This window comes from Sycon ciliatum, chromosome 2 (genome assembly GCF_964019385.1).
Source record: "Sycon ciliatum chromosome 2, ocSycCili1.1, whole genome shotgun sequence".
Lineage (NCBI taxonomy): Eukaryota > Metazoa > Porifera > Calcarea > Leucosolenida > Sycettidae > Sycon > Sycon ciliatum.
Window position 1 is genome coordinate 28,376,414 of NC_088644.1, and position 26,192 is coordinate 28,402,605.

The 26,192-nt window shown below is 46.7% G+C and overlaps 4 protein-coding genes across 9 annotated transcripts in view; all 4 read left to right on the plus strand.

Moving 5' to 3' along the window:
* The window catches only part of LOC135809534 (myosin-VIIa-like), a 37,864-nt gene extending 34,388 nt beyond the window's left edge, over window positions 1–3,476 (plus strand). Inside the window, exons 49-54 of the mRNA XM_065322895.1 lie at window positions 58–283; window positions 920–1,103; window positions 1,430–1,513; window positions 1,900–2,019; window positions 2,231–2,468; window positions 2,946–3,476. Coding sequence (XP_065178967.1) covers window positions 58–283; window positions 920–1,103; window positions 1,430–1,513; window positions 1,900–2,019; window positions 2,231–2,452 — 836 coding nt within the window. The 3' untranslated portion in view covers window positions 2,453–2,468; window positions 2,946–3,476. The remainder of the gene's footprint in view (window positions 1–57; window positions 284–919; window positions 1,104–1,429; window positions 1,514–1,899; window positions 2,020–2,230; window positions 2,469–2,945) is intronic.
* A 1,829-nt stretch (window positions 3,477–5,305) lies between these two features.
* Window positions 5,306–8,718, plus strand: LOC135809541 (ataxin-8-like). Of its 2 annotated transcripts, none has more exons than XM_065322901.1 (4): window positions 5,306–5,628; window positions 6,221–6,279; window positions 7,841–8,031; window positions 8,303–8,718. In XM_065322901.1, exons 1-4 carry the CDS (start codon window positions 5,620–5,622, stop codon window positions 8,362–8,364), a joined length of 321 nt encoding a protein of 106 aa, XP_065178973.1. In that variant the 5' UTR covers window positions 5,306–5,619; the 3' UTR covers window positions 8,365–8,718. The 2 variants fall into 2 exon arrangements, with proteins under 2 accessions (XP_065178973.1, XP_065178974.1); XM_065322902.1 differs by having other exon boundaries at window positions 8,306–8,718.
* A 1,015-nt stretch (window positions 8,719–9,733) lies between these two features.
* Window positions 9,734–13,899, plus strand: LOC135809542 (ataxin-8-like). Of its 2 annotated transcripts, none has more exons than XM_065322904.1 (4): window positions 9,734–10,049; window positions 10,837–10,895; window positions 13,082–13,269; window positions 13,543–13,899. In XM_065322904.1, the coding sequence occupies exons 1-4, from the start codon at window positions 10,041–10,043 to the stop codon at window positions 13,599–13,601; spliced, it is 315 nt and encodes a 104-aa protein (XP_065178976.1). In that variant the 5' UTR covers window positions 9,734–10,040; the 3' UTR covers window positions 13,602–13,899. The 2 variants fall into 2 exon arrangements, with proteins under 2 accessions (XP_065178976.1, XP_065178975.1); XM_065322903.1 differs by having other exon boundaries at window positions 9,735–10,049; window positions 13,540–13,898.
* A 1,266-nt stretch (window positions 13,900–15,165) lies between these two features.
* Window positions 15,166–25,082, plus strand: LOC135809544 (ataxin-8-like). 4 transcript variants are annotated; one of them, XM_065322907.1, is made up of 4 exons: window positions 15,166–15,261; window positions 18,332–18,390; window positions 19,110–19,258; window positions 19,525–19,943. In XM_065322907.1, the coding sequence occupies exons 1-4, from the start codon at window positions 15,253–15,255 to the stop codon at window positions 19,584–19,586; spliced, it is 279 nt and encodes a 92-aa protein (XP_065178979.1). In that variant the 5' UTR covers window positions 15,166–15,252; the 3' UTR covers window positions 19,587–19,943. The 4 variants fall into 4 exon arrangements, with proteins under 4 accessions (XP_065178979.1, XP_065178980.1, XP_065178978.1 ...); XM_065322908.1 differs by having other exon boundaries at window positions 19,528–19,943; XM_065322906.1 differs by lacking the exons at window positions 18,332–18,390; window positions 19,110–19,258; window positions 19,525–19,943 and adding exons at window positions 22,599–22,657; window positions 24,231–24,415; window positions 24,684–25,082 and having other exon boundaries at window positions 15,222–15,261.
* The last annotated feature ends 1,110 nt before the right edge of the window (window positions 25,083–26,192 follow it).

Sequence of the window (26,192 nt, forward strand, 5' to 3'; positions counted from 1 at the left end):
TGCATACGCGCCTGTAGATTCCAAGGAACACTCCACTGCATGTGCATGTGCATTCAGCTGCGCCGATCAACCTCAGCTATCAGGCATTCTTCATGAAGAAGCTCTGGACTGACTTTGCCGTCGGTACTGATCCCAATGCCGACAAGATCTTCTACTATCACCAGGAGCTGCCCAAGTTTCTCCGTGGCTATCACAGAGCCAACAAGGAGGATGCGGCATATCTGGGCTCTCTCGTCTACCAGGTCAAGTTTGCACAGGACAAGTCTGCCTTCCAGCAGATACCGTGAGTCTTTGGTGGACATCCCTGTAGTCTGCCGGGTGTGAACACTATCAGTTTTTTGTCTCAAGTTTCTGAAAGTGACTCGCTACAGTACTGTATGTGTGACTGCGGATGTTGAACCTGATCATGATCAGGGTCATGATCAGGGTCATGATCAGGGTCATGATCAGGGTCATGATCAGGGTCATGATCAGGGTCATGATCAGGGTCATGATCAGGGTCATGATCAGGGTCATGATCAGGGTCATGATCAGGGTCATGATCAGGGTCATGATCAGGGTCATGATCAGGGTCATGATCAGGGTCATGATCAGGGTCATGATCAGGGCCATGATGGACAGGGAAGGCCTCTTTTACGGGCAAAGCAAAGCACAATCATCACCATGTATCAGTATAGTGAATAGTTAAACCCAACACGAATGAAAAATGAGAAATGGAATAAAAACAATATTTGTAAAAAAACAATAAAATAAATCAGGGTCATGATCAGGGTCATGATCAGGGCTGTGAAGCAGGGGGGGGCTACATTTTAGTATTTTTGTGCACCTGACCCTTATCTAAATTGTAATGCATTAGAAGCTCACATGTTTCTATTTTTTTGTTCAATTCTCTTCCTTGATATGCGTGAACTATGCTCAGGCAAATGCTACGTGAGCTACTGCCGCAAGACTTGATTCGCTTGCAGTCGCCGGAGGACTGGAAGAAGGCGATTGTGGCACAGTACACCAAACACGCGTCGCTCTCATCCGATGCTGCCAAGTCGGCGTTCCTGAAGCACATCAGCCGATGGCCGACGTTTGGCTCGGCTTTCTTTGACGTCAAGGTGAGTGATGCGGCGCCATGTGTCTCCACGGCTGTGCTGGCTTCTCAGTGGAGTGGAGTGGCGTTGCCAGCTGAATGGACCTCTCAGCTTACATGCACACTTATCTGCTGTCTGGACAATTTCCGAAAAAGAAAAGAGGATAGAATGTTTTCTGCATCGACTGGAGGTGCTTGAGGAATGAGGCATTTATAATTGTTATGTCAGTACAATTAGTATTCACTAGTTCAGGGAGTTGAAGTACAATTACTATGTCAGTACAGGTATGTATTTTGTGGGCGTGGGTGGTAAGCGGCATGTGCACTTTCTCTCCTTGCCACTCTGTATAGCAAACAACCGAGCCAAGATTCCCGGAATCTCTCCTCATCGCCATCAACAAGAACGGTGTGAACCTCATCAACCCGGCCACCAAGGTGAGACACCAGCTGTACCGGAGGCTAAGCCGGATACTTCAAGTACAATATTTGTGGCAAGTGAAATCCAGGCCAATCTACACTTTCAGGGCAATGAAGCAATGTTTGATTGATTCACATTGCGTATAGCGGGGCCATACAGCACACTGGAAAGTGTACATCAGTCCCGGTTTCACTCACTACAACTGTACTTGGCAGTGAAATGAATCTTGAATTCTTAGCAATCAGCGGCTGCCAAACTCACAAGTACTTTTAGAAAAGAAGCATTTGGAATGGCTTGTCATGCTATGGGTACCTGACCATCAAACTAGATGTACTCTCACACGATGCACCAACAATGCTCAACGCTCACGGTCTGTATCGCTGTGCCACTACTGTATGTACAGGAGCTCTTGGCCACGCACGCCTTCACGCAAATCTCTAACTGGAGCAGTGGAAACACCTACTTCCACATGACCATCGGTAACTTGGTTAACGGCAGCCGGTTGCTCTGCGAGACAAACCTGGTAAGAAAACTCTCGTGGCTACTTCAAAGTACCTCTCTCCCTTTACAGCAGTTCTTGCGGCTCAATATACCTGCACATTTTTACTGGTGTGATGCATACATGTACACCCACTCAATGATTATTCCTATTTGATTTCCATGCTGAATTCCAGATGGAAACAAGTGCCAGATGTTGATAGGTATGTGTTGGCTTGTGTGGTGTACGTGCACAGGGTTACAAGATGGATGACCTGCTCACGTCCTACATCTCGCTGATGCTCGCCTCTATCAACAAGCAGCAGAAGAAAGACGCCGGTGCCGGGTCAGCCAAGGCCAAGGCACCCGCGGCGAAAGCACCTGTGGCGAAAGCAGCTGCAGCACCCAGGCAAGCAAATCCGCGATCTGCCGGGAAGCCAAGTGCACGCAACGCCGGTCGACCAGGCGCTCGGAAATGATCCCATTATTTATGAAGTAAGCCAACACAACGTTCCTCTGAGCATATCTAATGCAAGAGTTTCCAGCAACCAGTTACTAAAATTTAGTATTTTCACATCGACTTGTAATGTCATGTTCTCTACGACAACAATTCACTGCTCACAAGATGTCCTGGAAGAATTCCAAATTCATGGTGAGAGGGTTCACAGAATGAACTTGGGTTGACGAACCATGTTCAAGGCTCTGGAGGCGCCAGCTAATTTCCTGGACAAGAAAAGCCCGCACACCATCCGATTCTGACAAACACAAATTTGCCAGTCCAGGCAGTGCACCATCCACTCAACTACATGGCAAATGATTGGACTTAGACAGAAAGCTGTTTAGAAGCACTCATTCTCCTCATCAAAGCGTACACGTGTGTGCATGCTTACACCCCCACCACCACCACTAGCACATTATGGTCTGTGTACGAGAGCCTTTTCTGTGTCTTCTGTGTGGTGTCATTCTCTGCAGATTGATGATTTTCAGCGCACAGATGCAGAATAATTACTACCCTGAATGTTTTATTATATTTTGAATCTTATTTTCAATACCTGCTTCTCTTTATTCTTATGCCCACCTATTGTCTTTAGTCAACGCCTTGTAAATTTTTCTCTGCCAATCCGACAAGCCAGCAGTGTGACCATATTTGTATGATAGCCACGTTTGTTTTATGGTCAGTTACATAGTTTGTGTGCTCGGTGTTCCTCGAAATTCTAGAAAAACGTTTGCAACAGTGTCTATTATAATTATACTCGTTTTGCTTGCTTCTGCTTGCTTGCATGCATGCATTGATTAATTATGCGCGAACTCCAGCGCGTACGTTGGCTAGAATAATTCTATGTGTGTGATCTGTACACCGGTTTGATGTTACTGCGCTGCGCACATGAATACAGCTATCTTCTTTCTTTGCATGGACCTCAAACAAATTTTTTATAATACCACAATAATACATGCACAAGTATGTAACAAGATTGTAAAAGTTTTGTTCCGCTCCTCCACAAATGATTGGAATATCTGGAGGGAATGCCGCTGAGTGCACTGCTGTGGCAAGTCCGATCATTGACTTTGTGCAGGCAAGCGGTGGGAAATTACCAGCAGGCCCGGCTAGGCTTGCGAGAACTTACTGACACTCTACCATGCATGGCAAGTAACTTTTCAAAGTTACCGTTGGCTAAAACTACTCAGTCATTTCCTGGGCAGGCTGTCGAAGAAGACAAATGGCAGCTGGCCACACTCTCATCACTGAGACTGTTGATATAATATTATGGTGATGCGCCAGTGCAGTGGGCATAATGGGGTTGCGTATAATATTATTATGCAATGTACTCGTGGAAAAATAGCCATTGTCTATACGGAAGAAGAGGATCAAGGAACTACAAGCTGTAATGTCCACTAACACCATGTTCCACCAGTCACCTGACAATCAGCTCGCGCTAACATAAGCGCAGACACTGACCAACGGTAGAGACGTTCTACACGTATCTGACAATCGCTCCAGCACGTCTTGGATGCGCGCCCTCCAACAGCCGTCATGATTCCTCCAGGTATTACTGTCTGCGCCCTCGATCACTCCCTTCATAGTCAAGAATAGCTTTAGTGGCTCGGCTGCCAGTAGTAAGCTTCAGGAGGCTTCTAGCACAACGTTGACCCGGAAGTGACCTTGTCATGTTGACAGGTTGTGGTTTTAACCTTCAAACCACAACCTGTCACAACATGACAAGGTCCGTGGCACTTCCGGGTCAACTAACGTGTTACTTAGTCTTTGTGCTAGAAGCCTCCTGAACTACAGCCTACTACAGACTAGCACAAAGTTGACCCGGAAGTGACCTTGTCAAAGCCTGCACTTGAAGAAAGTCGCGACCACTCCCTTCTCAATGCACATCGTCACATGACGGTTTTTGGGGGGGCACCCCTCATGTTGAGTAGGCTAAAGAAGTACCGGTAGTTTATGCTGCAGTGCAGCATGCGGAGCAGGCTGCAGCTCGACCATCATACATGTATCACTGCGCTGTAGCCTGTGTAGGGATATCAACAATGACGCTCTGTTTCCAGCACAGGGTAAAATAGCGCTGCACTGCATTGGCGCTCGAACACACTAACCTGCAATAGTCAGATTCTGCTTTATATGTCAGCCCGGGCGCATATCCGGCCGGCTGGCCAGGCACGCGGTACAGCGCATACCGGTTAGGCCAAGTAAAGGACATAAGTCATATCGACATGGCTCCGATTATACCAAGAGTCCATGGACTCTTGATTATACTTATAGGCCCTATCAATATCATGGCTCAGGCTATGATCTTGATGCATCGCTTGTCCGCTCTACTCTGCGCATGCGGCCGGTGGAGAGTTCTTTTCAGGCTTTTGATGCACGATGCGAGACCCGCGATGACACCAGTACCATGTAGTCTACCAAGCAGCTCAGTTGTCATGGTTGTTGCTAGTGAAAAGACCGGGTTCAGAGTTCAGACCCTAGCCGCTAGCTGATGTCATGACTTACACTGCAGTGCAGGCTACAGACCGTACATGTATACAGTGGAGCGCTATTTTTGTCGTGTTGGTTTGAAAAGGGATGGCCAAAAATATGGGTCTGAAGTCTGATCCGCGGTGCACCGGTGGTTGTCGCACTTGTTCTACTGCAGTAGCCTGGTAACAGCGCGATCCCTAGCACATGCAGGTCCGAGACAGCCATGTTCTTTTGCATTTCCCTTTTGGTAGGTTTGCAGTCTTGCAGCTTGTGGCACTGGAACTCGGATCTAACGGCTTTAGTAGTCTGCTACTAGTATACTGTGCTAGTCGTAATTTTCAAACGATTATTGCGCCCTTTCGTTTCCAAGTCGCGGATCTCTGGGGGCGACCTTTTGATCTTGTCTCCTTCGCCTAGTTTGGAGGCATTTATTATTATGTAGACATAGTATCTCCATACTGACCATAGCTATGATGAAGATCTCTGCTGGCGTCTTACTGCCTCATCACCATTGGTGGATTCGATTATGGCTCCAAATTCAAGTTCCGGTCTTGCCCTCAAATTGTCATGTCGATGGATATTTGCGCCATTTCAACACCCGAGCCGAGAAAGAGCGGAAGTAACTAGTTTCTTTGCTGGATATTGGCCCGGAAGAGAACGCGCACCCACCGAAAAGAACCAATGGCAATGGTGAGTGTGCTAGCAAAATGAAATCAGTTCTAAGATGTGCGTGCAGGCATGTCAGCACGCCAGCAGCTATTTACAACTATCACTAGTGCAACGCAATCCTGCGCGTGATAGTGCCTACTAGTAATGTGCGGTTACTGTACTGTTGTGTTCTATCTACTCGGAATGATTTTGATTCACATTTTAGAGCAGGCATTTACATTGCAATTACTTGCAGGGCTGCGACTGCTGTCAGTATTGTTTAGCAGAAAGAATACTTGCCAGCAGCGGTGTATGTACATTACTGTATACTGGTGTATAGCCGCATGACATGTAACTACAGTGGGTGTATTTACAGATCTACTTCAGCCATGTCCATGCCCATGTGGTGATGGTGGTGTTGGTACCTTGGTGGTGGTGGTGGTGGTGGTGATGGTGGTGGTGGTGGTGGTGGTGTCACATATTTGTAGTCTACTAGTGTCAATAGTGCATGCTGGTGCTGCTTTTGTATTTTGTATTTGTATTTATGGATTCTCCACAGGCCTTAGCCTAAATCGAGGGAGTCTCCTTTGACTGATATTATACTGTGCTATTGTCATGCTGTTTTATTGAACAGGACAACTGGGTAGAAAGTTTCCGGATGGGGCCCGCAGATCAGGAAACCAGACTGACCGAGTAAGTCCAACTACATTTGTTCATGAATATAATGCACGGTATTAATTTTAAAAGCTGTAAGTATTACTGTAAAACGGGTAACTATTGCAACGCAAAAATGTTTGCGAATTTTGCGAGAGGCCCCGAATCGCAAACTTTGAACAATGCAATTTCGCGCCATGTAAAGTTCAAAGAAGTATGTATTCAATATGACTGTATGTGTTCAATATGTATTCAATCGCAAACATTAAAGGGGAAGTTAAAGCCAAAATCAAAATTTCACCAGTTGTAGTCTCGGGGTGCTGAGTCGAATGGTCTTGGTCCGAGGAAGCTGAGACGCTCCCTTCCTGCTTTAATCCCAATTGAACTCGCGCACTTCCACCGAAACTGGGTGACTGCGCCCTACTAGATGGGGATTTGCATGCAAAATGTCACTAAAAGCGCCATTTCGTTCTTATAAAAGCACGGATGACCGCGATTGGCCTATATGTTGTAGTCTTTTGGACGCTGAGTTGACTGGTTTTGGTCCGAAAAGATTGCGATGCAGCGTTCGGCCCTTATTCCCAATCGAACATGCTTGAACAACGGGTCACGTGCTCCTGCGTACACCAGTTACCTGGTCACCGTGCCTGCAGGGTACAACTTACTAGCCTGTTTGACCTTTTTTGGGTGCGGTCCTGTCACTTGAGTTGAACCTTGGTGTGAAAGTCGTCGCCAGCTGGCGCTTTGACCAGGTGACTTGGGCACGCAGGAGCACGTGACCGCTTGTTCAACCATGTTCGATTGGGAATAAAGGAGGAACGCTGCATCGCAGCTTTCTCGGACCAAAACCAGTCGACTCAGCGTCCAAAAGACTACAACATATAGGCCAATCGCGGTCAACCCCGTGCTTTTATAAGAACGAAATGGCGCTTTCAGTGACATTTTGCATACAAATCCCCATCTAGTAGGGCGCAGTCACCCAGTTTCGGTGGAAGTGCGTGAGTTCGATTGGGATTAAAGTAGGAAGGGAGTGTCTCAGCTTCCTCGGACCACCACCATTTGACTCAGCACCTCGAAGACTACAACTGGAGAAATTTTGATTTTAGCCTTAACTTCCCCTGCGCAAACCAGTCTCAATTTGTAAAACGCAAACATGTATTTGTCGCAAACGTTACCTGTTTTGCAGTACAATTAATTTTGTTTTGACTTCCTGTGGCGTGTGGCTGTTTTGCAGCAAAATTTGTTGGCATATTTTGATGTGTGACCTGCTGTCCACTCCCCCAACACCTGTCAAACTGTGACAGTGGCCGGAGAGAAAACGTATAGAATTTTCCCAACACAGCCCCCAAAACGTGGAAAATGTGATTTCCTGTGAAGTCCCTTGAACACCTGGGAAAATAACAAGTGTTTTTTGGTCAGTGTACCTCTCATCGACTTAAAAAAGGAATGGCACACATTGAAGCCCTGTGGGGTTGTCTGGGGGCCTTGAGTACCCCCCCCCCCAATCTTCCCTGATGGGGGATTGTTGTAGGGATTAGACAATAATATTCTAAACCATGTGTGTACCACCTTGTTGTCTCCCTCATACTATTCATTACAGCAACAGACAAGAGATTGATCATCAACAGCAGCAGCAGCAGCAAAGGCAACAACAACAACAACAACAACAACAACAACAACAACAACAACAACAACAACAACAACAACAACAGCAGCAGCAGCAGCAACAACAACAACAACAACAACAGGAGCAGCGGAATCGCCTCAACCGACTGCTAACCATACCTCAAAGTAAGTGATATTGCTGCACTCTGGCCGTTCATTCTACAGGATGATACCTCCGAAATGACCGGAGATACCATAGTATGTTGGCATTGTACTGAGGGAAGAACAACTGTGACACAAGAATTGAATGGTTTATACGTTGCAAATAATGCACTCAGCTGTGCATGAAGTGAAATACATTTGAAACTTCCTTTCTCCAAGGATACTGGTACTGTATATTGAGTCACATTAGTTTTCCTTTTTTCTGCCTGCTTCCGTATTTTGGTATTTTTAACAGCAGCATCAGCGCCAGCCCTGAACACTGGAACAAGAAGGCAGACCTTCGTCCGGTGGTGTTGAATTCAACACCACCGGACGAATCATTCATTCCATAAATTATTAGAATTATCCTTATTTATTCACAGTTTATCCTAACCGTCCATGCACATATACCTCCTATTATAATACAGATAACCAGAAATTAGTAATCAACTATTTATGGCACACATTTGTTTTCTCAATTTTCATGCGGCATTCGCATTGCATACGGCTGTTTCGTACTTAGATTCTAGACAAATCTATACTTTAGTGGATCTACTTAGCATGTAGCAAAGCACCGAAGGCTTCATTCATTCTCCTTTAAAGTAGCAGTTGTATGGCATAGACCAATCTCAGACCTCTGTACTCGGGAGAATTTCCAGAGAACATCTCAAATTTGGAAATGTGTGCTGAAGTTGCAGCTCAGTTCTGTGTGCTGTGTGTATGTGTGTGTACATGTGTATAATTATGTGTTTGTATGTGTGTGTTTTCTGGGAGATGTGGTTATTCCCGAGCTTGGACAGTTGTCGTGTGTCTGGCAGAGTTGGGGTCAAATGGCCCGTAACATATTGTCACTATTCCGGTAGCTCTGGCTGTTTCCTCCGCCATTCTCTCTTTTTCTTTCATTCTTTTCTCTCTCTCTCTCTTTCTCTCTCTCTCTCTCTCTCTCTCTCTCTCTCTCTCTCTCTCTCTCTCTCTCTCTCTCTCTCTTCTTCTTCCTTTTTGACACCCGCCCCTATCTCCTCCGTCACATGCCTTGTTGTTGAGGACACCTTGCCACCTTGCTCAAACTATTGTAAACAGGCTTCAAAAGTTCTAGCGTTTTAGTACTGCACTGGCGATATGTAGATCTACCACATGCACAGTCAGTAGCATCCAGACCTGGCTCAGACCATAGCCGCTAAAACTAAAACGACGTACAAGTACTGTCGCGGACATGGAAATCCAGTCGATTGACCGGGGCCGGCGCCCTCAGCGCCTACAATTATTTTAGTAGAAAACGTAAGTGGTTGCATGCAGTGCACAATCATGTTGATCCGATGCGACCAGCAGCAGCGATTCGTACGTGTGTGCTACGGCTGCATGGCCAGCGCCCTGGGGCTGCTAGACGTGCGACCGGATTTCCATGTCCACGACAGTGCCAGCTGACGACGTAGATCTACCGAGCAGTGTAGGTCTGCAGATATGGGTCTGAACCCTGATCAGCTCAGGGGTCAGGCGGTTGGAGCACTGCTGTAACCTGGTAACCGCGCGATCCGTATACCCCCGTAGCGCATGCGGGTCCGAGACAGCCAAGCTTTTTTGGAAGCATTAGTTTGGCATTTCCCTTTGGTAGTTTGGCGGTCACTCGCAGATCTACCGTTGTTGCTACTAGCATCACTAGCAGTCATTATTTTCAAATGATTCATATTGCGCCCTTTCCTTTCAAAGTGGCAGATCTCTGGGGGCGACCTTTTGATCTTGTCTCCTTTGACTAGTTTTGGAGGCATTCTGTTGACGTAGCTGTATAGTGAAGATATGTGCTGGCGTCTGACTTCCTCCTCACCGTTGGTGGATTCGATTATGGCTCCAAATTCAAGTTCCATTCTTGCCCTCAAATTGTCATGTCGATGGGTATTTGCGCCATTTCAACACCCGAGCCGAGAAAGAACGGAAGTAACTAGTTTCTTTGCTGGATATTGGCCCGGAAAAGAACGCGCACCCACCGAAAAGAACCAATGGCAATGGTGAGTGTGCTAGCAAAATGAAATCAGTTCTGAGATGTGCGTGCAGGCATGTCAGCACGCCAGCAGCTATTTACAACTATCACTTGTGCAACGCAATCGTTAGCCTTTGGGTAATCCTGAAATAAAGATTATTATCCTGCGCCTAATACAGTAGCACCTAGTGATGTGTTACTGTTCCTTTACTATTGTCACTTTGTGTTCGATCAACTGGGCATGATTTCACATTAATTTTCAGAGCAGGCATTTGCATTGCAGTTACTTGCAGGGCTGCGACTGCTGTCAGTATTGTTTAGCAGAAAGAATACTTGCCAGCAGCTGTGTATGTACATTACTGTATACTGGTATAGCCGCATGACAAGTAACTACAGCGGGTGCATTTACAGATCTACTTCAGCCATGTCCATGCCCATGTGGTGATGGTGGTGTTGGTATCTTGGTGGTGGTGGTGGTGATGGTGGTGGTGGTGGTGGTGGTGGTGGTGGTGGTGGTGATGGTGGTGGTGGTGGTGGTGGTGGTGGTGGTGGTGGTGGTGGCGGTGGTATCTTGGTGGTGGTGGTGGTGGTGGTGGTGGTGATGGTGGTGGTGGTGGTGGTGATGGTGATGGTGGTGGTGGTGGTGGTGGTGGTGTCACATATTTGTAGTCTACTAGTGTCAATAGTGCATGCTGGTGCTGCTTTTGTATTTTGTATTTGTATTTATGGATTCTCCACAGGCCTTAGCCTAAATCGAGGGAGTCTCCTTTGACTGATATTATACTGTGCTATTGTCATGCTGTTTTATTGAACAGGACAACTGGGTAGAAAGTTTCCGGATGGGGCCTGCAGATCATGAAACCAGACTGACCGAGTAAGTCCAACTACATTTGTTCATGAATATAATGCACGGTATTAATTTTAAAAGCTGTAAGTATTACTGTAAAACGGGTAACTATTGCAACGTAAAAATGTTTGCGAATTTTGCGAGAGGCCCCGAATCGCAAACTTTGAACAATGCAATTTCGCGCCATGTAAAGTTCAAAGAAGTATGTATTCAATATGACTGTATGTGTTCAATATGTATTCAATCGCAAACATTAACCCTTTGGAGTCCATGGTTCGATTTCGAACCATGGTCATTTTGTATGCATGTGGGCGCAGTCAAACTTTCGGTTCTCGGCCAAATCTTGACCAAATTCAACAATCGAAGGGTTTGGATGGTAGAGAAAACTCTCAGCTATCGCCTTGAGCAGGTCCGAAGTCTCTCCGATGAAATTTGAATGAGCGGCGAGTGATCAAACATTTCGAATTTTCTGCGCTGCGTGCTGCGAGTCAGCAGTGCGTGAAAAAAAGGGATTTTCCCAGCTTCATGACAGGCGGCACGTGCCAGGACCGGCGCGGCGCGAAGTCACGGCAAGATAAGCTTCTACTCGAAAAATTTTGAACAGTTCCGAGCTAGATTCAGTGAAATGGCTACAGGAGACCGATTTCGTCTCAGAACTGGAACTGGACTCGCGTTTGGGGCGCGTTGTGGCGGACAATGAAAAGTGCTCTTGGCGAGTTTGGACTCATTGTATTTCTCTCATCAAGAGCTTTCCAACGAGCCCAAGATCTTCAAAATCGGTGAAGTAGAACCAAAGTTATGTTGGAAATGGAGTGCGCATTTTCGTGAGCGCCACAAATTCTGCGGAAGCAAAACAGTTACGGACTCCAAAGGGTTAAAGGGGAAGTTAAAGCCAAAATCAAAATTTCACCAGTTGTAGTCTTCGGGGTGCTGAGTCGAATGGTCTTGGTCCGAGGAAGCTGAGACGCTCCCTTCCTGCTTTAATCCCAATTGAACTCGCGCACTTCCACCGAAACTGGGTGACTGCGCCCTACTAGATGGGGATTTGTATGCAAAATGTCACTAAAAGCGCCATTTCGTTCTTATAAAAGCACGGATGACCGCGATTGGCCCATATGTTGTAGTCTTTTGGACGCTGAGTTGACTGGTTTTGGTCCGAAAAGATTGCGATGCAGCGTTCGGCCCTTATTCCCAATCGAACATGCTTGAACAGCCGGTCACGTGCTCCTGCGTACACCAGTTACCTGGTCACCGTGCCTGCAGGGTACAACTTACTAGCCTGTTTGACCTTTTTTGGGTGCGGTCCTGTCACTCGAGTTGAACCTTGGTGTGAAAGTCGTCGCCAGCTGGCACTTTGACCAGGTGACTTGGGCACGCAGGAGCACGTGACCGCTTGTTCAACCATGTTCGATTGGGAATAAAGGAGGAACGCTGCATCGCAGCTTTCTCGGACCAAAACCAGTCGACTCAGCGTCCAAAAGACTACAACATATAGGCCAATCGCGGTCAACCCCGTGCTTTTATAAGAACGAAATGGCGCTTTTAGTGACATTTTGCATACAAATCCCCATCTAGTAGGGCGCAGTCACCCAGTTTCGGTGGAAGTGCGTGAGTTCGATTGGGATTAAAGTAGGAAGGGAGTGTCTCAGCTTCCTCGGACCACCACCATTTGACTCAGCACCTCGAAGACTACAACTGGAGAAATATTAATTTTAGCCTTAACTTCCCCTGCGCAAACCAGTCTCAATTTGTAAAACGCAAACATGTATTTGTCGCAAACGTTACCTGTTTTGCAGTACAATTAATTTTGTTTGGACTTCCTGTGGCGTGTGGCTGTTTTGCAGCAAAATTTGTTGGCATATTTTGATGTGTGACCTGCTGTCCACTCCCCCAACACCTGTCAAACTGTGACAGTGGCCGGAGAGAAAACGTATAGAATTTTCCCAACACAGCCCCCAAAAAGTGGAAAAATGTGATTTCCTGTTAAGTCCCTTGAACACCTGGGAAAATAACAAGTGTTTTTTGGTCAGTGTACCTCTCATCGACTTAAAAAAGGAATGGCACACATTGAAGCCCTGTGGGGTTGTCTGGGGGCCTTGAGTACCCCCCCCCCCCCAATCTTCCCTGATGGGGGATTGTTGTAGGGATTAGACAATAATATTCTAAACCATGTGTGTACCACCTTGTTGTCTCCCTCATACTATTCATTACAGCAACAGACAAGAGATTGATCATCAACAGCAGCAGCAGCAGCAAAGGCAACAACAACAACAACAACAACAACAACAACAACAACAACAACAACAACAACAGCAGCAGCAGCAGCAGCAGCAACAACAACAACAACAACAACAACAGGAGCAGCGGAATCGCCTCAACCGACTGCTAACCATACCTCAAAGTAAGTGATATTGCTGCACTCTGGCCGTTCATTCTACAGGATATACCTCCGAAATGACCGGAGATACCATAGTATGTTGGCATTGTACTGAGGGAAGAACAACTGTGACACAAGAATTGAATGGTTTATACGTTGCAAACCATGCACTCAGCTGGGCATGAAGTGAAATTCATTTGAAAGTTCCTTTCTCCAAGGATACTGGTACTGTATATTGAGTCACATTAGTTTTCCTTTTTTCTGCCTGTTTCCGTATTTTGGTATTTTTAACAGCAGCATCAGCGCCAGCCCTGAACACTGGAACAAGAAGGCAGACCTTCGTCCGGTGGTGTTGAATTCAACACCACCGGACGAATCATTCATTCCATAAATTATTAGAATTATCCTTATTTATTCACAGTTTATCCTAACCGTCCATGCACATATACCTCCTATTATAATACAGATAACCAGAAATTAGTAATCAACTATTTATGGCACACATTTGTTTTCTCAATTTTCATGCGACATTCGCATTGCATACGGCTGTTTCGTACTCTTAGATTCTAGACAAATCTATACTTTAGTGGATCTACTTAGCATGTAGCAAAGCACCGACGGCTTCATTCATTCTCCTTTAAAGTAGCAGTTGTATGGCATAGACCAATCTCAGATCTCTGTACTCGGGAGAATTTCCAGAGAACATCTCAAATTTGGAAATGTGTGCTGAAGTTGCAGCTCAGTTCTGTGTGCTGTGTGTATGTGTGTGTACATGTGTATAATTATGTGTTTGTATGTGTGTGTTTTCTGGGAGATGTGGTTATTCCCGAGCTTGGACAGTTGTCGTATGTCTGGCAGAGTTGGGGTCAAATGGCCCGTAACATATTGTCACTATTCCGGTAGCTCTGGCTGTTTCCTCCGCCATTCTCTCTTTTTCTTTCATTCTTTTCTCTCTCTCTCTCTCTCTCTCTCTCTCTCTCTCTTTCTCTCTCTCTCTCTTTCTTCTTCCTTTTTGACACCCGCCCCTATCTCCTCCGTCACATGCCTTGTTGTTGAGGACACCTTGCCACCTTGCTCAAACTATTGTAAACAGGCTTCAAAAGTTCTAGCGTTTTAGTACTGCACTGGCGATATGTAGATCTACCACATGCACAGTCAGTAGCATCCAGACCTGGCTCAGACCATAGCCGCTAAAAGTAAAACGTACAAGTACTGTCGCGGACATGGAAATCCAGTCGATTGACCGGGGCCGGCGCCCTCAGCGCCTACAATTTTAGTAGAAAACGTAAGTGGTTGCATGCAGTGCACAAACATGTAATTGTTGATCCGATGCGACCAGCAGCAGCGATACGTGTGTGCTACGGCTGCATGGCCAGCGCCCTGGGGCTGCTAGACGTGCGACCGGATTTCCATGTCCACGACAGTGCCAGCTGACGACGTAGATCTACCGAGCACTGCAGGGCCAGTACAGTGTAGGTCTGCAGATATGGGTCTGAACCCTGATCAGCTCAGGGGTCAGGCGGTTGGAGCACTGCTGTAACCTGGTAACCGCGCGATTCGTAGCGCATGCGGGTCCGAGACAGCCAAGCTCTTTTGGAAGTATTAGTTTGGCATTTCCCAGTTTGGTAGTTTGGCGGTCACTCGCAGATCTACCGTTGTTGCTACTAGCATCACTAGCAGTCATGATTTTCATTTGATTCATATTGCGCCCTTTCCTTTCAAAGTGGCAGATCTCTGGGGGCGACCTTTTGATCTTGTCTCATTTGACTAGTTTTGGAGGCATTCTGTTGACATAGCTGTATAGTGAAGATATGTGCTGGCGTCTGACTTCCTCACCGTTGGTGGATTCGATTATGGCTCCAAATCAAGTTCCATTCTTGCCCTCAAATTGTCATGTCGATGGGTATTTGCGCCATTTCAACACCCGAGCCGAGAAAAAGCGGAAGTAACTAGTTTCTTTGCTGAATATTGGCCCGGAAGAGAACGCGCACCCACCGAAAAGAACCAATGGCAATGGTGAGTGTGCTAGCAAAATGAAATCAGTTCTGAGATGTGCGTGCAGGCATGTCAGCACGCCAGCAGCTATTTACAACTATCACTTGTGCAACGCAATCGTTAGCCTTTGGGTAATCCTGAAATAAAGATTATTATCCTGCGCCTAATACAGTAGCACCTAGTGATGTGTTACTGTTCCTGTACTATTGTCACTTTGTGTTCGATCAACTGGGTATGATTTCACATTTAATTTTAGAGCAGGCATTTGCATTGCAATTACTTGCAGGGCTGCGACTGCTGTCAGTATTGTTTAGCAGAAAGAATACTTGCCAGCAGCTGTGTATGTACATTACTGTATACTGGTATAGCCGCATGACATGTAACTACAGCGGGTGTATTTACAGATCTACTTCAGCCATGTCCATGCCCATGTGGTGATGGTGGTGTTGGTATCTTGGTGGTGGTGGTGGCGGTGGCGGTGGCGGTGGCGGTGGCGGTGGCGGTGGCGGTGGTGGTGGTGGTGGTGGTGGTGGTGGTGGTGGTGGTGTCACATATTTGTAGTCTACTAGTGTCAATAGTGCATGCTGGTCTGCTTTTGTATTTTGTATTTGTATTTATGGATTATTTATTGGATAATTTATTGGATAATCACCAACGCAAGACCACTGCCGGCAACATCCGCCCTGACACTGGAAAGCTTGCTTCAGATGTCGCAATTCGGGAATCCTACAAGAGAACTGTGGAGACCCAGGTCCAGTGCAGCGTGTCATCAGAAGCCAACAGCACCCAAGCAGTCTGGGAATCCTTATCTGAAGTCCTCAGCAAATCAGCACTGGATTCGGCCGGCACTCAGCAGAGACAACATCACCGCCATGACTTCTCCCCTGAAATTGAGTTGCTGTCACGCAAGCAGAAAGATCTTCGCCTGGCGATTGGAGAGTGCAGGGATGACCAGAAAAGACAGTCACTAAAAAATCAAAGAAATCGCACAATGCATGAAATTCGTGATATCGCATCTGACAATGCCAAGAGAGCCTTGGATCGTCAAGCAGAGGAAGTGGAGCGACTGCATGATAGTGGGGCAAAGATGTTCCGTGCTGTCCAGCTACTGAAGCGAAAACCGTACAGCCAGCCTATTATTCATGATGAGAAGCAGCGGGTCGTTATCAACCCTGCAGACCAGCAGGCGTTCATCATCAAACATTATGAAAGCCAATTCCATGATAAATCCCTCCCTGACATTCCACAATTCCTAGGTGATCCCAGCCCTCTCCCCAATCGAATCACATCGGCCGAAGTTAGGAGGGCCTTCCAAAGCCTGAATAACGGGAGAGCGGCAGGCCCTGACCATCTCTCCGGAGAGTTACTCAAGTACAGTCCTCCCATTGTCGCTGAGATGACTTCCGACATCTTGAACCGAGCTATTGAGACACATGACCCACTCGAAGTTGGCAGAGGAACCCTAATACTGCTGCAGAAGCCCGGTAAACCACTAGGGCCGCTTACTAGTACGCGCCCTATCGTACTGCTCTCGGCGTTGAGAAAGACGCTGTCCCTGATTGTGCTGAAGAGGATACAGCCAGCGGTTGATCAGTACCTGGCTACATCCCAAAGTGCTTTTCGTCGTGGCCGCAGCACAAGTGATGTGGTGTGGTGCCATAGATGGCTATGTAGTATGACGCAGCGATTCAATACGTCCATCCACATATTGGGAATTGACATGAGTAAAGCATTCGACACTGTCCGCCGCGATGTCCTGATGAGGATCCTTGAATCCTTCCTCCAAGAAAGTGAGCTCCGAATGATCCGTATACTGTTGACTGAAACCTGGCTTGAACCTCGTGTGAAAGGTGCATCGAAAAGCTCCTTCAAGACAAATATCGGAGTCCCTCAAGGGGACAGTCTCTCTCCAGTGCTTTTCACCATTTACCTGGAGGCTGCTCTCCGGGACCTACGACAGGAGCTGCCATCTCGCCCTGCTGTGGACAATGACCTGCCGTTGGATATCGCATACGCGGACGATGTTGATTTTGTGAGCCGGGATGAGACGTTTCTCAGTGAAGTTGAACAACAAGCTCCAGCAGTTCTTGCGAGATGGAACCTGAACGTTAATCCCTCCAAGACAGAGCATACCACCGTCGCCCGATTTCCCGATAGGAACCAAGAAACGTGGCGTACTGTCCGCAAACTAGGCTCCCTCCTGGGTGACGCCGAAGATGCTGCTCGGAGGCGTCAACTGGCCGCCGCCGCCTTCAACTCACTCCTCAAGATCTGGACCCGGAGGCGCCAGATCAGTGAAGGTCTTCGGCTGAGGCTCTACAGCGCCTACGTCATCCCAGTCCTTACCTACAACTGCGGCACTTGGGGCCTACCGATGTCGGAGCTCGCGCGAATGGATTCGTTCCACAGGACCCAGCTAAGGAGCATCATCGACATGCGGTACCCTAAACGAATTAGCAATGACACTCTGTATAAGCGCTGCGGAGCTGTCCCCATCAGCGAGATGATCACAAGGCAGCGCTACAGTCTCGCTGGCCATATCTTTCGTTTGGCCCCAACTGCTCCTCCACAGTTGGCAGTGGATATGTATCTTCGCCTGGCCAACGACGAGGGCACTGAACGCTTCAGGGGTCGACCTCGGACGACTTTGGTAACGGTCTTGCAGACGGAACTGTTATCATGGCATGGACTTACCCTCCACCAGCCGCTAGATGTTGACGCAGTCCGCACAATGGCAGCGGACCGACAGGCATGGCGTGGAGCCCGCCCCACCTAACAGGACTGACCAGACATGTTGTATGCATATTCTATTTTATTTTATACTTTGGATGAAGTTTTCCATTAGTCATATTGGTGTTGTTGCTAACGGCTTTTGTTGACGTCACTTCTGTCATTTTATTGTATCGTATTGGTATTACTCTTCAGACATCAATCCTGAATGGCATAAGCGAAAGTGGCACCCCCGCCACCTACGCGGACATGCTTTTAATAATAATAATTTATGGATTCTCCACAGGCCTTAGCCTAAATCGAGGGAGTCTCCTTTGACTGATATTATACTGTGCTATTGTCATGCTGTTTTATTGAACAGGACAACTGGGTAGAAAGTTTCCGGATGGGGCCCGCAGATCATGAAACCAGACTGACCGAGTAAGTCCAACTACATTTGTTCATGAATATAATGCACCGTATTAATTTTAAAAGCTGTAAGTATTACTGTAAAACGGGTAACTATTGCAACGTAAAAATGTTTGCGAATTTTGCGAGAGGCCCCGAATCGCAAACTTTGAACAACGCAATTTCGCGCCATGTAAAGTTCAAAGAAGTATGTATTCAATATGACTGTATGTGTTCAATATGTATTCAATCGCAAACATTAAGCAACGCAAACCAGTCTCAATTTGTAAAACGCAAACATTTATTTGTCGCAAACGTTACCTGTTTTGCGGTACAATTAATTTTGTTTTGACTTCCTGTGGCGTGTGGCTGTTTTGCAGCAAAATTTGTTGGCATATTTTGATGTGTGACCTGCTGTCCACTCCCCCAACACCTGTCAAACTGTGACAGTGGCCGGAGAGAAAACGTATAGAATTTTCCCAACACAGCCCCCAAAACGTGGAAAAATGTGATTTCCTGTGAAGTCCCTCGAACACCTGGGAAAATAACAAGTGTTTTTTTGGTCAGTGTACCTCTCATCGACTTAAAAAAAGGAATGGCACACATTGAAGCTCTGTGGGGATGTCTGGGGGCCTTGAGCACCCCCCCCCCCCTAAATCTTCCCTGATGGGGAATTGTTTAAGGGATTAGACAATAATATTTTAAACCATGTGTGCACCTCCTTGTTGTCTCCCTCATACTATTCATTACAGCAACAGACAAGCGATTGATCATCAACAGCAGCAGCAGCAGCAAAGGCAACAACAACAACAACAACAACAACAACAACAACAACAGCAGCAGCAGCAACAACAACAGGAGCAGCGGCAGCGCCTCAACCGACTGCTAACCATACCTCAAAGTAAGTGATATTGCTGCACTCTGGCCGTTCATTCTACAGGATATACCTCCGAAATGACCGGAGATACCATAGTATGTTGGCATTGTACTGAGGGAAGAACAACTGTGACACAAGAATTGAATGGTTTATACGTTGCAAACCATGCACTCAGCTGGGCATGAAGTGAAATTAATTTGAAACTTCCTTTCGCCAAGGATACTGGTACTGTATATTGAGACATTAGTTTTCCTTTTTTCTCCCTGTTTCCGTATTTTGGTATTTATCAGCAGCATCAGCGCCAGCCCTGAACACTGGAACAAGAAGGCAGACCTTCGTCCGGTGGTGTTGAATTCAACACCACCGGACGAATCATTCATTCCATAAATTATTAGAATTATCCTTATTTATTCACAGTTTATCCTAACCATCCATGCACATATACCTCCTATTATAATACAGATAACCAGAAATTAGTAATCAACTATTTATGGCACACATTTGTTTTCTCAATTTTCATCCGGCATTCGCATTGTATGCATACGGCTGTTTCGTACTTAGATTCTAGATTCATCTATACTTTAGTGGATCTACTTAGCATGTAGCAAAGTACCGAAGGCTTCATTCATTCTCCTTTAAAGTAGCAGTTGTATGGCATAGACCAATCTCAGATATCTGTACTGGGGAGAATTTCCAGAGAACATTATCCCAAATTTGGAAATGTGTGCTGAAGTTGCAGCTCAGTTCCGACCGTGTGTGCTGTGTGTATGTGTGTGTACATGTGTTTGTATTTGTGTGTTTTCTGGGAGATGTGGTTATTCCCGAGCTTGGACAGTCGTCGTATGTCTGGCAGAGTTGAGGTCAAATGGCCCGTAACATATTGTCACTATTCCGGTAGCTCTGGCTGTTTCCTCCGCCATTCTCTCTTTTTCTTTCTCTTCTCTCTCTCCTCTCTCTCTCTCTCTCTCTCTCTCTCTCTCTCTCTCTCTCTCTCTCTCTCTCTCTCTCTCTCTCTCTCTCTCTTTCTCTCTCTCTCTCTCTTTCTTCTTCCTTTTTGACACCCGCCCCTATCTCCTCCGTCACATGCCTTGTTGTTGAGGACACCTTGCCACCTTGCTCAAACTATTGTAAACAGGCTTCAAAAGTTCTAGCGTTTTAGTACTGCACTGGCGATATGTAGATCTACCACATGCACAGTCAGTAGCATCCAGACCTGGCTCAGACCATAGCCGCTAAAACGTAGGTCCTAACCCTATATATATAGGGTCTTTATGTGTAGCGTTATGTCAAACCCTATATAATATAGGGTTTCCTGGTGACAGGCTAAGAGATAGTGCCAGCTGACTACAGGGCCAGTGTAGGTCTGCAGATATGGGTCTGAACCCTGATCAGCTCAGGGGTCAGGCGGTTGGAGCATGCTGTAACCTGGTAACCGCGCGATCCGTAGCGCATGCGGGTCCGAGACAGCCAAGCTCTTTTGGAAGTAAGTTTAATATAATAGTTTGGCATTTCCCAGTTTGGTAGTTTGGCGGTCACTCGCAGATCTACCGTTGTTACTGCTAGCATCACTATATGCACTAGCAGTCATAATATTTTCAAATGATTCATATTGCGCCCTTTCCTTTCAAAGTGGCAGATCTCTGGGGGCAACCTTTTGATCTTGTCTCATTTGACTAGTTTTGGAGGCATTCTGTTGACATAGCTGTGAAGATCTGTGCTGGCGTCTGACTTCCTCACCGTTGGTGGATTCGATTATGGCTCCAAATTCAAGTTCCATTCTTGCCCTCAAATTGTCATGTCGATGGGTATTTGCGCCATTTCAACACCCGAGCCGAGAAAGAGCGGAAGTAACTAGTTTCTTTGCTGGATATTGGCCCGGAAGAGAACGCGCACCCACTGAGAAGAACCAATGGCAATGGTGAGTGTGCTAGCAAAATGAAATCAGTTCTGAGATGTGCGTGCAGGCATGTCAGCACGCCAGCAGCTATTTACAACTATCACTTGTGCAACGCAATCGTTAGCCTTTGGGTAATCCTGAAATAAAGATTATTATCCTGCGCCTAATACAGTAGCACCTAGTGATGTGTTACTGTTCCTGTACTATTGTCACTTTGTGTTCGATCAACTGGGTATGATTTCACATTAATTTTTAGAGCAGGCATTTACGAAGTAGTGGTTGCGACTTCGGCGATGATTTGTAAGAAAGGGTTTGCTCCCCACACCGGAGCTCGCGCTATTCCGCCGACTTTACTTGACACTTGACTGACTCACGACTGCCATCCAGAGCACACGAGAAGTCCATCGAACCTTCGACTCGGCAAACCTGCAAGAAAGCACCACTCCCTGCTCAATACACAGTGTTTCGGGGAATTCACCCCTCATCAGTTGAGCTTGAGTAGGCTGAGGAAGATTGTGCCTGAAGAGCACCACTTATATAGTGCTCTCCAGGCACAAACATCACCAGGGATACAAACTTACAGAGACGCTCCGTTTCCAGCGCGACAAACACCTGGTGAACACCAGATAGCAGCGTGAGTCAGTGTCGCTCCTGGACGGTGAGACAGACGTCGAGGACCCTCTGTCATTCGCAACGCTGTCACCTCCAAACCAACTAGTCGCAAGCCCGCGCTGGGCACAACAGGACGAAGTAGTGGTTGCGACTAGTTGGTTTGGAGGTGACAGCGTTGCGAATGACGGAGGGGCCTCGACGTCTGTCTCACCGTCCAGGAGCGACACTGACTCACGCTGCTATCTGGTGTTCACCAGGTGTTTGTTGCGCTGGAAACGGAGCGTCTCTGTAAGTTTGTATCCCTGGTGATGTTTGTGCCTGGAGAGCACTATATAAGTGGTGCTCTTCAGGCACAATCTTCCTCAGCCTACTCAAGCTCAACTGATGAGGGGTGAATTCCCCGAAACACTGTGTATTGAGCAGGGAGTGGTGCTTTCTTGCAGGTTTGCCGAGCCGAAGGTTCGATGGACTTCTCGTGTGCTCTGGATGGCAGTCGTGAGCCAGTCAAGTAAAGTCGGCGGAATAGCGCGAGCTCCGGTGTGGGGAGCAAACCCTTTCTTAGCAGGCATTCACATTGCAATTACTTGCAGGGCTGCGACTGCTGTCAGTATTGTTTAGCAGAAAGAATACTTGCCAGCAGCGGTGTATGTACATTACTATAATGGTGTATAGCAGCATGACAAGTAGCTACAGTGGGTGTATTTACAGATCTACTTCAGCCATGTCCATGCCCATGTGGTGATGGTGGTGTTGGTACCCTGGTGGTGGCAAACATCTACTGATGGCAATAGTGTATGCTGGCGCTGATTTGACTAATGGTATACTGTGCTACTGTCATGTTATTGTATTGAACAGGATGACTGGATAGACAGATTTCGGATGGGTCCTGTAGATCCTGGACCTAGACTGACGGAGTAAGTCCAGCTACTGTGATTTGTTTATGAATGAATATGTGCTGTAAGCTGTAAATACTAAGCAAGTATTGCTATTTGTTGTGACCGGCTGTGGTGTGTGCCTGTTTTGCAGATCACATTTGTTGGCATATTTTGATGTGTGACTTGCTGTGCACTCCCCCCCCCCCCCCCCACACCTGTCAAACTGTGACAGTGGAGAGGAAACGCATATAAAATTCCAAAAGCAGCCCCAAAAATGGAAACAATGTGATTTCATTTGAAATCCCCGAAACACCTGGGAAATGGCAAGTGTTTTTTGGGCAATGTGCACCTCTCCCTCTCTCTCTCTCTCTCTCTCTCTCTCTCTCTCTCTCTCTCTCTCTCTCTCTCTCTCTCTCTCTCTCTCTCTCTCTCTCTCTCTCTCTCTCTCTCTCTCTCTCTCTCTCTCTCTCTCTCGTCGCCTTTAAAGGGGCACTCCGGGAATATTTTCGGTGGTGTGTTCTCTTCATGGGGGCCTTATATGGCCCCCAAGGAATGGGGAATCGCGAAAACTAGGCCCAAAAAGTCGATATATGAAGCTAGGGAGGGCCAAGTTTGTCTCCTCTTTTGATGGTTTTGATGACGTCACGTGTGATTAGTATTCAAATTCTCTGCATTTGAAGATCTTAGTTGTTTGAATTTTCTGGTGATGAAGAACGATGTTTGGTCAACATTCCCAAGCTTCACAACTGCGACCATACTCTAAGGAACCTGAAGGACCTCCTGAGGTGTCACTGGTAGAAGCGCAGCCTGATGACGGCCAGGAAATTGGAGCGGACGACTTCACTGGTCGACAAGGAAATAACGATTGGTGTTCCTGCCAGAAATGTGGGGTGATGCAGAGGGCAGTCGATTACCTTCGCTGTCGAGAGAGCGCTGCAGCTGTTAGCATTGACAGCCCTTTGACGTGCGTTACACATCACCCCGACTTCGTGTCAGCTTGTCTAAAAAAACTGTTCTGACCATATGCCTCACGACATATAGAGAATTTCGGGATCCTCGTACGCGGACCAGTGAAGTCGTCCGCTCCAATCTCCTGGCCCTCATCAGGCTGCGCTTCTACCAGGGGCACCTCAGAGGGTCCTTCAGGTTCCTTAGAGTAGGTCCGCAGTTGTGAAGCTTGGGAATGTCGACCAAACATCGTTCTTCATCACCAGAAAATTCAAACAACTAAGATCTTCAAATGCAGAGAATTTGAATACTAATCACACGTGACGTCATCAAAACCATCAAAAGAGGAGACAAACTTGGCCCTCCCTGGCTTCATATATCGACTTTTTGGGTCTAGTTTTCGCGATTCCCCATTCCTTGGGGGCCATACAAGGCACCCATGAAGAGAACACACCACCGAAAATATTCCCGGAGTGCCCCTTTAAAAAGAAAGCAATGGCACACATTGAAGCTCTGTGGGGATGTCTGGGGGCCTTGAGCACCCCGTCGCCCCCCCCCCCCCCCCTGAATCTCCCCTGATGGGAGATTATTCTAGGGATTAGACAATAATATTCTAAACCATGTGTGCGCCACCTTGTTGTCTCCCTAATACTATTCATTACAGCAACAGACAAGCGATTGAGCATCAACAGCAGCAGCAGCAACAACAACAACAACAACAACAACAACAACAACAACAACAACAACAACAACAGCAACAGCAACAACAGCAGCAGCAGCAACAACAACAACAACAACAACAACAGGAGCAGCGGCATCGCTTCAACCGACTGCTAACCATACCTCAAAGTAAGTGATATTGCTGCACTCTGGCCGTTCATTCTACAGGATATACCTCCGAAATGAACGGAGATACCATAGTATGTTGGCATTGTACTGAGGGAAGAACAACTGTGACACAAGAATTGAATGGTTTGCACTTTGCAAACCATGCACTCAGCTGGGCATGAAGGGATATACATTTGAAAGTTCCTTACTCCAAGGATACTGGTACTGTATATTGAGTCACATTTGTTTTCCTCTTTTCTGCCTGTTTCCGTATCTTGGTAATTAACAGCAGCACCAGCGCCAGCCCTGAACACTGGCACAAGAAGGCAGACCTTCGTCCGGTGGTGTTGAATTTAACACCACCACCGGACAAATCATTCATTTCATAGATTACTAGAATTATCCTTATTTATTCACAGTTTATCCTAACCATCCATGCACATATACCTCCCATTATAATACAGATAACCAGAAATTAGCAATCAACTATTTACGGCGCACATTAATTTTGTTCTCCGTTCTTATCCAGCATTCATTATGATTGTATGCATACGGCTGGGCTTTTAAAGATTCTAGATTCATGTATACGTTAGTGGTTCTACTTAGCATGTAGCAAAGTACCGAAGGCTTCATTCATTCTCCTTTAAAGTAGCAGTTGCATGGCATAGATCAGTCTGATCTCTGTAGTCGGGAGAATTTCCAGAGAACATTATCTCAAGATTTGGAAATGTGTGCTGAAGTTGCAGCTCAGTTGTGTGTGTGTGCACGTGTGTGCACGTGTGTGTGTGTTTGTGTGCACATACGTGTGGCGGAGAGATGTGGTTTTTCCCGAGCTTGGATAGTCGTCGCATGTCTGGCAGAGTTGGGATCAAATGGCCCGTAACATAATTATTGTCACTATTCCGGTAGCTCTGGCTGTTTCCTCTGCCACTCTCTCTCTTTTGCTTTCTCCCTCTCACTCACTCTCTCTCTCTCTCTCTCTCTCTCTCTCTCTCTCTCTCTCTCTCTCTCTCTCTCTTCTTCCTTTTTTGCACCCGCCCCTATCTCCTCCGTCACATGCCTTGTTGTTGAGGACACCTTGCCACCTTGCTCAAACTATTGTAAACAGGCTTCGAAAGTTCTAGTACAGTCGTCCCTCTCTAATCCGGCACTTCAAGTCTTGTTTATCCAGCACCCTTGCAAACCAGCACACGTTCTGGCAAAACGGATTTTTTCAGTTCATTTTCTACGCTTTAATCCGGCACTTGAATTCCGCTTCCAGCAGCTATTTTCTGCAACAAATCACTCAAACTGTACATAATTCGATTTTCTAATCCAACAGTTCTACATCGCATACCGTCAGGGAGCATTGTAACATACACAACACATGTAACATACACTTGGGAATATCCTATGCCAGTGCATAGGATATTCCCAATTGTATGTTGAAGACATGCATTCCACGAAGTACTTGGATTGACACAGAAAATCCCTACGTTTTGACGTACGACACACACATATAATTATGTTAACAGGTGGGCCGGGTTGGAGGGCAGGATTGGATAATCCAGCACCTTTGTTTATCCAGCAGAAAATGCCGTTGCAAAAGGTGCCGGATTAGAGAAGGACGACTGTACTACAGTTTAGCACTGCAATGGCGATACCGGTATGTAGATCTACCACATGCACAGTCAGCAGCACCCACTCCTGGCTCAGACCATAGCCGCTAGTGCCAGCTGTCGACGTGGATCTACCGAGCACTGCAGGGCCAGTGACTGTGTAGCCTACTGATGTACGTCTGCAGATAGGTCTGGGTCTG

Bases quoted from the DNA above. Each gene is read 5' to 3' on its own strand.
- LOC135809541 (XM_065322901.1), top strand. The intron at 6,280-7,840 runs GTAAGTCCAACT...TATTCATTACAG, and splicing joins CAGGAAACCAGACTGACCGA to CAACAGACAAGAGATTGATC. The intron at 8,032-8,302 runs GTAAGTGATATT...TATTTTTAACAG, and splicing joins ACTGCTAACCATACCTCAAA to CAGCATCAGCGCCAGCCCTG.
- LOC135809542 (XM_065322903.1), top strand. The intron at 10,896-13,081 runs GTAAGTCCAACT...TATTCATTACAG, and splicing joins CATGAAACCAGACTGACCGA to CAACAGACAAGAGATTGATC. The intron at 13,270-13,539 runs GTAAGTGATATT...TATTTTTAACAG, and splicing joins ACTGCTAACCATACCTCAAA to CAGCATCAGCGCCAGCCCTG.
- LOC135809544 (XM_065322906.1), top strand. The intron at 22,658-24,230 runs GTAAGTCCAGCT...TATTCATTACAG, and splicing joins CCTGGACCTAGACTGACGGA to CAACAGACAAGCGATTGAGC. The intron at 24,416-24,683 runs GTAAGTGATATT...GGTAATTAACAG, and splicing joins ACTGCTAACCATACCTCAAA to CAGCACCAGCGCCAGCCCTG.